We start from the raw sequence: 10,883 nt of genomic DNA, 5'->3' as shown, positions 1-10,883 counted from the left end.
TGACTGCCCACCCTTGAGACAATCAACAACCAAGTTGTCCTTACCACAGACATGTCTGATTTCAAGAGGAAACTCCTGCAATATCCGTAGTAACTTTCCAACTCACTGCGGAGCTTCTCTCTCTTTTCAGGGTTCACTAGATAGGCATGTTGTTGGATCGGGGCCCAGTCCCCAATGTCATGCTCTAGTACATTTGGGTTGGCACATCTGAGAATGAACCCTGATATTCTATAAGAAGGGAAACAATGTCAACATAATTGTAGCCACAAAAATTGTCAGTTGGTTACATAAATAATAATGTATTTTATAAAACAAGCACCTTATAAACTAAGCACCAGAAACGCTGATGTTTTGACAAGTCGCAATAAATCACTGATATCGATTGGGGGGGGATAGTTTCAACAGCACGTACAACCTAACACACAAAAAAACACATGGAAAGTGGAGATACCTTTTACCTCACCAATTAGAGGACAACCTGCAGAAGACAGTCAGCTACATTTTAGAACAAATGAACACAACACTTATTTGTCATAACTCATCAATATCATGTTGAAATCAAGTATGCGAGAGGATGAGGTTGCACGTCCTGTTAAAACTAACAGCTCAAAACCCACACGGTATCTGGGAATAATGTGTACGTCCCTGGTTAGAGGACCATTTGTAGAAAAAAAGCTCGCTACATTTTAAAGTGTTGCTTTTTGTTTCAAGTGTAACATGGTAAGTGTAACTCAACTCTTTTTTTGTTAGTCAATTTTTGTTAAATCACATAAATAGTACTCTTTCAATTCAGAGCCTGAATTTTTCCGTGAAGCTAATATCCCCATCAAGTTGAAATCAATAGAACAGGGGGCAAACATTTAGGGTTCGACATTGTGACATTATTAAAATACTCCTTCTACAATGTTAAAACATTGTACATTGTGACATAAATTCATTGATATCATGAAACAACTTCTTCATGTATGTATTTTCTGATGTTTGATCAGAGGTATTTTATCAAGATCACACACTGATCACAGCTGAGATTTCTCTCCTGTGTGTTTTTTCTGGTGTTTAGTCCGCTTGCTAGACGTAGTATAACTCTTCCCACATTGAGCACAGCTATAAGATTTCTCTCCTGTGTGTGTTCTCTGGTGTTTAGTCCGCTTGCTAGACGTAGTATAACTCTTCCCACATTGAGCACAGCTATAAGGTTTCTCTCCTGTGTGTATTCTCTGATGTGATATCAGGCTGGTTGACTGAGAAAAACTCTTCCCACATTGAGTACAGATAAAAGGTTTCTCTCCTGTGTGTGTTTTCTGGTGTTCAGTCAGACTGCCAGATGTAGTAAACCTCTTCCCACATTCATTACAGCTATAAGGCTTCTCTCCTGTGTGTGTTCTATGGTGCACTGTCCGCTTGCTAGAAGTAGTAAAACTCTTCCCACATTGAACACAGCCATATGGCTTCTCTCCTGTATGTGTTCTCTGGTGTGATATAAGGCCGGTTGAATGAGTAAAACTCTTCCCACACTGAGTACAGCTATAAGGTTTCTCTCCTGTGTGTGTTCTCTGGTGTGATATCAGACCGGTTGAATGAGTAAAACTCTTCCCACATTGAGCACAGCTATAAGGTTTCTCTCCTGTGTGTGTTCTCTGATGTGATATCAGGCTGGTTGACTGAGTAAAACTCTTCCCACATTGAGTACAGATAAAAGGTTTCTCTCCTGTGTGTGCTCTCCGGTGTATAATCAGACTGCTAGATGTGACAAAACTCTTTCCACATTCATCACAGCTATAAGGTTTCTCTCCTGTGTGTGTTCTATAGTGTCGAGTCAGCTTGCTAGACATCGTAAAACTCTTCCCACATTGAGTACAGCTATAAGGTTTCTCTCCTGTGTGTATTCTCTGGTGTATAATCAGACTGCTAGATGTGACAAAACTCTTTCCACATTCATCACAGCTATAAGGTTTCTCTCCTGTGTGTGTTCTATAGTGTCGAGTCAGCTTGCTAGACATCGTAAAACTCTTCCCACATTGAGTACAGCTATAAGGTTTCTCTCCCGTGTGTATTCTCTGGTGTGCTTTTAAATGTCCTGAAGAAACAAAACTCTTCCCACAGTCAGAGCAGCAGTGAGTTCTCTTCCCTGTGGGTCTCTGCTGGTGTTTCTTGGGGTGTTTTGATCTGGAGAGACTCTTCTCTGCGTCATCAGCATCATGAGGTTGTTGAGGCTCCCCAGAGGATCCAAGATAGTCACTTCTCTCTCCTGCGTGAACAACAATATCAGGCAGATGGTTAAAGGCCCACAAAATGAGCAAGAATAGTCATATTTTGTGTTGTTTTCACATTAGTAGTAACTGATGATTGTAGGCTAGAAATGAGTTATTCAAGTTGAAATCCTACGCAGTGTGCCAGGTGACTTTTGGTCTCCAATAAAGGGGCCATTCTGTGCTAAAATTGCGGCATGACGTCGATGCACACGCAATTTGCTTGTAGAATCTCCTCCCTGCTAATGAGGAACCCGATTGTTATGGACGTAGTATAACTGCTAATGAGGAAACCACTAGTTATGGACGTAGTATATCTGCTAATGAGGAAACCACTAGTTATGGATGTACTATATCTGCCTGGAGCAAAAATGGTGAGCAAAGATTTTAGTTTTTCACAATGTATTCTGAATGTGAATGGGGGAAAACTCAGGGAAGTTACCTCCATTTCCAGGTTGCTTATGAGAGCATTTCACACTACTTTGGATTAGAATTGTAAGGCTCGTTTGAATGTCCTGCTTAAAATCATGTTTGTGTCGTCATCACAAATCAACCGCATTGTATTTAAAAAACACTTCAACCAGTAAAATGCTCTTTTTGCTAGATTTTCCATCAGCCTGACAACGAGGGTTTGAACACTAAGTGTTTGCCAAATTTGCCTATAACATCACCTAACAGAAGCATAGACCTACTGTAGGACCAATAACTTCACCTAACAACAACACAGACCTACAGTAGGACCCATGACTTACAACACAGACCTACTGTAGAACCCATAACTTACAACACAGACCTACTGTAGGACCCTTACAACAGACCGAGGACTATAAATCATTTAATATTTCAGGTGAAACATGGAAACTAAAATGTCTTTGTCATGACATTTCATAACCTGATCACCAGATAATTTTGTGAATAATCCCACTAGGCTACTCTGTAATGTGTTGTCATTCTAAATGTCCTGAATAAAGGAAAATATCTCTGTGTTTTGTACAATAGCCTATCCATCAAGGGACAGTTCTCTACACATTATTAACTCAGTGTCTCTGTGTGCAAACAGACTAACAAGCCCCTACTGTAAATCAAGCAGACAATAACACATTATAAACATCAATTTGTTAGGGATGTTGGATCCAACGTGGAGCACGGCATGACTGTCTTTACCAGAGTAATGAATGAAGAAGCACTTTGGTTGTTGTTGCATGTCGTGATGTTTGTTATTCAGAAAATGATTCCCAAGATCCGTATTGAAGTTGAAGTTCATCATATTACAAGCATAACGTTATGACTATAACTACTGTTCCCTGAAGGAGGGAAACTAGGTACAACATACTATTAAATCCGTGCCTCGCTGGAAGCCCCGCCTTCTACAGGTGATGAGTGAGGCTTGGATTTATTCCTTAAATTTAATACCGCTCTTCGCCGACCCAGGAAGGGGCGGGTTCAAACAGGTGTTGTACCTCGTTTCCCTCCTTCAGGAAAGAGTAATTATAGTCAGTTACATTTGGGGATGTCTGATAGTATTTCTGATTGTCTTAACGCTGCACCACCAATGAGTTGTGAAGCTTCTCAAAGTCATTTTTTCTTCACCTCAAACAGCAACAAAGTCTAATCAAAATCAATTGCGAATGACAATAGTTCCTCAAAGTATTTTCGTAAAATATTTCCAGCTCTCGCCCTTTCGATTACCACTCAGAATAAAAGGGAAAAATGTAATGCTCTGATCCAGTGGAAATGTCATACAATACCTGATTACTTCTTATCCTTTTCACAAATAGCCGACAACTGTGTCTGTCCAGAACTCACTGGAACAGGAAACCGAGGGCCTAGAATATTTTATACAATGTTACAAACTTGCTATCACGAGATTCGGGCCAACCATGTTTAAAGTTAATTGTAGACAGGTCATGTGCAGCCAATGTGATTTATAGGATATTTATTTTCATCAGTATATTTTCAACCTGGGTTCAACTTTTTTTTGTGAATTTTGCCCCAATTTCGTTGCATCCAATTGTTAGTAGTTACTATCTTGTCTCATCGCTACAACTCCTGTACGGGCTCGGGAGAGACGAAGGTTGAAAGCCACGCGACCCCTGAAACACAACCCAACCAAGTCGCACTGCTTCTTAACACAGCGCACATCCAACCCGGAAGCCTGCCGCACCAATGTGTCGGAGGAAACATCGTCCGGGGTAGGCAGTCATTGTAAATAAGAATTTGTTCTTGACTGACTTGCCTAGTTAAATAAAGGTTACATTTAAATAAATAAAAAATATTATTTTATGACAAAACATTTTCTATGAATCTGTCAAGGCACCAACTTTGAGAAAGTTTTAAAATTAAGGTCTCAAACCAATTCATGAATGTAATTGAATATAGGTATGTTTCGCCTGAAAATAAATTGGCTGAATATTATACAATGACTTATCAACAGCTGTAACAATTTGACCCCCACAGGAAATCTACACTGGCAATTCTGGAATATACTATATAGCGTAGAAACCTGGTTAAACTATCATTATGACATCATGGATCAATTCTAGAATATACTATATATCCTAGAAACCTGGTTAAACTATCATTATGACATCACGGATCAATTCTAGAATATACTATATAGCCTAGAAACCTGGTTAAACTATCATTATGACATCACGGATCAATTCTAGAATATACTATATAGCCTCAATCTGTTTAAAATGATCATTTTGACCTCATGGATGGCCAGTCTTTGTATTCATAGTGTATTTAATTCAGGGGGAGGCCCTGAGCTGAACTCAAACCTGGGTCCAGTGACTGTCAAGCCAACACCTTATAACTGTTACGCCAAGATGTACGGTTGCTACAATAGATTTCTCTATGCATTTGAGAGTGGTTACACTTCTCCTTACCCCATCCCTCAACTGTTTACCAAACCATGTCTCTGGGCAGCCATTTTCTTGATGTTTAAAAAACCCTCACAACTAATCTGCAGTTGTGACAATAACAAAGCTGTCATTCCACCACTGTTTTGGTAATAAGATGATGGATGGGACTGGAGAAATGTAACTACTCTCAAATTCATAGACAGACCTATGGATGCAAGGACTGACCATCCATGATATCAACATTATAGTTTTAACCATGTTGAGGCTATACAGTGTTGGTTTACATTGTTTCTAAACATTGGAGCAAAAAAAGCTTATTTGGGGTTTTGATGGGGTACAACAGTTGAACTAAGCGGCATGTGTTATATTCCTCAATAATCAATAGCTATAAATAAATAATTTAAAAGTAACAAAATGGATGTAGCAATTGCAGATTTCTGCTTTAACACCAAACATCAGTTCAACAACTGCAGAGTTTGTGCCTCTGTTGTTAAGACAGTACTTACTAGTGTTAATCAGGGCCGGTTCATCGTTAGAACCATTGGATGCCTTAAGATGCGTTTGGGAAACCGGGCCCAGATATCCAGGTTCCTCCTCTTCTTTTGATGTAACAGTCATTTCCCACTCCTCCTCTTTCACTCCAAAAACGGAATCCTCCTCTCCTTTTACAGTAACACCCCCCTCTTCTTTTATAGTAACATCCTCCTCTTCTTTTACAGTAACATCCTCCTCTTCTTTTACAGTAACATCCTCCTCCTCTTTTACAGTAACATCCTCCTCCACTTTTAAAGTAACAACATCCTCCTCCTCTTTTAAAGTAACATCCTCCTCCTCGTTCACTCTGAACGTGTCTTTCTCTTCTTCTTTCACAGTAACGGCCCCACCCTCTACTTCTTGTTTTACTGTGATATCCACCTCTTCCTTAGCAGCAGGAGTGTATTCCTCTTCTTTCAAAGTAACAGCCTCACTCTCTACTTCTTGTTTTACTGTGATATCTTCCTCGTCTTTCACTCTGAACGCGTCCTCCTCTTCTTTCACAGTAAAGGCCCCACTCTCTACTTCTTGATTTACTGTGATATCCTTCTCTTCATTAGAAGGAGAGTAGCTTAGTGACCGCATGGTCGGAGATGTTAGCTAGCTAGGCTAATGCTAACTTAACCAGCCCGCTAGCTGACTAATAACAACACTCTAAATATGAAATGAAATCGGATAACTAACTAGACGACAGAAGTGGTTTTAAAAGACAGTGGCTAATAAACACTAAAGCGTCTAAAGAGCTTTATTGGTTCGGCTATTTGTCTAGCAAGCTACCGAGGTTTCTGACAAACTGTTGCTGCTGTTGAAAGAAGCGTTCCGTCCACTAGATTATACGTCACACCAACAGCATCGCCTTAAAGTCTCAGACCGCCATCTGCTGACTGGAGTGGGTAACGCAGTTGAGTAAAATGTATATTTTATCTTCAGACAACAAGTTAAAGTGTAGGAAGCATGAGTTTTTACTCACCAGTGTAACAATACAGTGTGGTTAAAGACTTAGTAAGCTAATTGTAATCACGATCTGGTTACCTATAAGAACAAACAGTTATGTTTTTGCGTTATTACATATTTATTAACTTATTTTGTGACTCTTCCAAACTACACACATTGCAGTATTTCTCAACGTCATATGGATAATATTCTCTGTGCTACTGAGTTTGTTTGCCAGTGTAACGAAGTTACATTTAAAACATATTTGTATCCTCTATTTAGCTAGGCAATTCAGTGTGAAGGAATTCCGGTCACGACATTTCCGGTCACGACTTGCAGACTTGTTTTTGAGTTGCTGTGCGTTTTGTTGCCAACCTGTTTTGCTACCTGACAAATTTACGGTTTTTACTTTTTAATTACCGTTTATATGTTTGTTTTTTCCTACTCAACTTTTTCACTCCGGACGCTTTATCTGGACACGATTCGTCAGGACCTCCAACAGCCGAAGCTAAGTAGTAACATTAACATGATGCCTTCTAATTGCAGTCGCTGTACTCGCCTTACGGCGAGGATAGCTGTGCTACAAGCCCAGCTTCAGACGCAATCGCTAGGCAAGGGTAATTTCAGTGTAGGAAAGGATGAAACAGCGTCTGTGCCACCAGTAAGTACAGATAGTAGTATAAATCCCCTGGCACAGTCCCCGCAGCCGGACAACTTTCTCACGGTTTCTGGAAGGAAATGCTGTAGGAACGCTCAACCGGTGTCGCTCATTCAGCCGACAGAAACTTTCAACCGGTTTTCCCCATTAAGCAGCGGGTCGGAGTCAGAGGCCGAGTCTTCTCTGGTCTCTACTCCTCCCGTTACGGGGTCTGAGACGCCGAAGCTTCCCACCATTAGCTCGGACAAATTGAAAACTCTAGTCATTGGCGACTCCATTACCCGCAGTATTAGACTTGAGAATCATCCAGCGATCATACACTGTTTACCGGGGGGCAGGGCTACCGACGTTAAGGCTAATCTGAAGATGGTGCTGGCTAAAGCTAAAACTGGCGAGTGTAGAGAGTATAGAGATATTGTTATCCACGTCGGCACCAACGATGTTAGGATGAAACAGTCAGAGATCACCAAGCGCAACATAGCTTCTGCGTGTAAATCAGCTAGAAAGATGTGTCGGCATCGAGTAATTGTCTCTGGCCCCCTCCCAGTTAGGGGGAGTGATGAGCTCTACAGCAGAGTCTCACAACTCAATCGCTGGTTGAAAACTGTTTTCTGCCCCTCCCAAAAGATAGAATTTGTAGATAATTGGCCCTCTTTCTGGGACTCACCCACAAACAGGACCAAGCCTGACCTGCTGAGGAGTGACGGACTCCATCCTAGCTGGAGGGGTGCTCTCATTTTATCTACCAACATAGACAGGGCTCTAACTCCTCTAGCTCCACAATGAAATAGGGTGCAGGCCAGGCAGCAGGCTGTTAGCCAGCCTGCCAGCATAGTGGAGTCTGCCACTAGCACAGTCAGTGTAGTCAGCTCAGCTATCACCATTGAGACCGTGTCTGTGCCTCGACCTAGGTTGGGCAAAACTAAACATGGCGGTGTTCGCCTTAGCAATCTCACTAGGATAAAGACCACCTCCATTCCTGTCATTATTGAAAGAGATCATGATACCTCACATCTCAAAATAGGGCTACTTAATGTTAGATCCCTTACTTCAAAGGCAATTATAGTCAATGAACTAATCACTGATCATAATCTTGATGTGATTGGCCTGACTGAAACATGGCTTAAGCCTGATGAATTTACTGTGTTAAATGAGGCCTCACCTCCTGGCTACACTAGTGACCATATCCCCCGTGCATCCCGCAAAGGCGGAGGTGTTGCTAACATTTACGATAGCAAATTTCAATTTACAAAAAAAAAATGACGTTTTCGTCTTTTGAGCTTCTAGTCATGAAATCTATGCAGCCTACTCAATCACTTTTTATAGCTACTGTTTACAGGCCTCCTGGGCCATATACAGCGTTCCTCACTGAGTTCCCTGAATTCCTATCGGACCTTGTAGTCATAGCGGATAATATTCTAATCTTTGGTGACTTTAATATTCACATGGAAAAGTCCACAGACCCACTCCAAAAGGCTTTCGGAGCCATCATCGACTCAGTGGGTTTTGTCCAACATGTCTCTGGACCCACTCACTGTCACAGTCATACGCTGGACCTAGTTTTGTCCCATGGAATAAATGTTGTGGATCTTAATGTTTTTCCTCATAATCCTGGACTATCGGACCACCATTTTATTACGTTTGCAATTGCAACAAATAATCTGCTCAGACCCCAACCAAGGATCATCAAAAGTCGTGCTATAAATTCACAGACAACACAAAGATTCCTTGATGTCCTTCCAGACTCCTTCTGCCTACCCAAGGACGCCAGAGGACAAAAATCAGTTAACCACCTAACTGAGGAACTCAACTTAACCTTGCGCAATACCCTAGATGCAGTTGCACCCCTAAAAACTAAAAACATTTCTCATAAGAAACTAGCTCCCTGGTACACAGAAAATACCCGAGCTCTGAAGCAAGCTTCCAGAAAATTGGAACGGAAATGGCGCCACACCAAACTGGAAGTCTTCCGACTAGCTTGGAAAGACAGTACCGTGCAGTATCGAAGAGCCCTTACTGCTGCTCGATCATCCTATTTTTCTAACTTAATTGAGGAAAATAAGAACAATCCGAAATTCCTTTTTGATACTGTCGCAAAGCTAACTAAAAAGCAGCATTCCCCAAGAGAGGATGACTTTCACTTTAGCAGTGATAAATTCATGAACTTCTTTGAGGAAAAGATTATGATTATTAGAAAGCAAATTACGGACTCTTCCTTAAATCTGCGTATTCCTTCAAAGCTCAGTTGTCCTGAGTCTGCACAACTCTGCCAGGACCTAGGATCAAGAGAGACACTCAAGTGTTTTAGTACTATATCTCTTGACACAATGATGAAAATAATCATGGCCTCTAAACCTTCAAGCTGCATACTGGACCCTATTCCAACTAAACTACTGAAAGAGCTGCTTCCTGTGCTTGGCCCTCCTATGTTGAACATAATAAACGGCTCTCTATCCACCGGATGTGTACCAAACTCACTAAAAGTGGCAGTAATAAAGCCTCTCTTGAAAAAGCTAAACCTTGACCCAGAAAATATAAAAAACTATCGGCCTATATCGAATCTTCCATTCCTCTCAAACATTTTAGAAAAGGCTGTTGCGCAACAACTCACTGCCTTCCTGAAGACAAACAATGTATACGAAATGCTTCAGTCTGGTTTTAGACCCCATCATAGCACTGAGACGGCACTTGTGAAGGTGGTAAATGACATTTTAATGGCATCGGACCGAGGCTCTGCATCTGTCCTCGTGCTCCTAGACCTTAGTGCTGCTTTTGATACCATCGATCACCACATTCTTTTGGAGAGATTGGAAACCCAAATTGGTCTACACGGACAAGTTCTGGCCTGGTTTAGATCTTATCTGTCGGAAAGATATCAGTTTGTCTCTGTGAATGGTCTGTCCTCTGACAAATCAACTGTAAATTTCGGTGTTCCTCAAGGTTCCGTTTTAGGACCACTATTGTTTTCACTATATATTTTACCTCTTGGGGATGGTATTCGAAAACATAATGTTAACTTTCACTGCTATGCGGATGACACACAGCTGTACATTTCAATTAAACATGGTGAAGCCCCAAAATTGCCCTTGCTAGAAGAATGTGTTTCAGACATAAGGAAGTGGATGGCTGCAAACTTTCTACTTTTAAACTCGGACAAAACAGAGATGCTTGTTCTAGGTCCCAAGAAACAAAGAGATCTTCTGTTGAATCTGACAATTAATCTTAATGGTTGTACAGTCGTCTCAAATAAAACTGTGAAGGACCTCGGCGTTACTCTGGACCCTGATCTCTCTTTTGAAGAACATATCAAGACCATTTCAAGGACAGCTTTTTTCCATCTACGTAACATTGCAAAAATCAGGAACTTTCTGTCCAAAAATGATGCAGAAAAATTAATCCATGCTTTTGTCACTTCCAGGTTAGACTACTGCAATGCTCTACTTTCCGGCTACCCGGATAAAGCACTAAATAAACTTCAGTTGGTGCTAAATACGGCTGCTAGAATCCTGACTAGAACCAAAAAATTTGATCATATTACTCCAGTGCTAGCCTCTCTACACTGGCTTCCTGTCAAAGCAAGGGCTGATTTCAAGGTTTTACTGCTAACCTACAAAGCATTACATGGGCTTGCTCCTATCTATC

At 41.1% G+C, this 10,883-nt stretch overlaps 1 protein-coding gene across 1 annotated transcript; it reads right to left on the bottom strand.

Annotated features, from left to right (window-relative positions):
• Positions 1–1,016: 1,016 nt before the first annotated feature.
• On the bottom strand, positions 1,017–6,423 carry LOC139394250 (zinc finger protein ZFP2-like). Its single transcript, XM_071142276.1, has 2 exons — positions 5,623–6,423; positions 1,017–2,248 (listed from the first exon to the last, which is right to left on the bottom strand). Exons 1-2 carry the CDS (start codon positions 6,233–6,235, stop codon positions 1,017–1,019), a joined length of 1,845 nt encoding a protein of 614 aa, XP_070998377.1. The 5' UTR covers positions 6,236–6,423.
• Positions 6,424–10,883: the final 4,460 nt, after the last annotated feature.

Source organism: Oncorhynchus clarkii, unplaced genomic scaffold, assembly GCF_045791955.1.
Source record: "Oncorhynchus clarkii lewisi isolate Uvic-CL-2024 unplaced genomic scaffold, UVic_Ocla_1.0 unplaced_contig_358_pilon_pilon, whole genome shotgun sequence".
Lineage (NCBI taxonomy): Eukaryota > Metazoa > Chordata > Actinopteri > Salmoniformes > Salmonidae > Oncorhynchus > Oncorhynchus clarkii.
The sequence above is the reverse complement of the archived record's forward strand: the minus strand, read 5'-3'. Positions and strand labels throughout refer to the sequence as shown.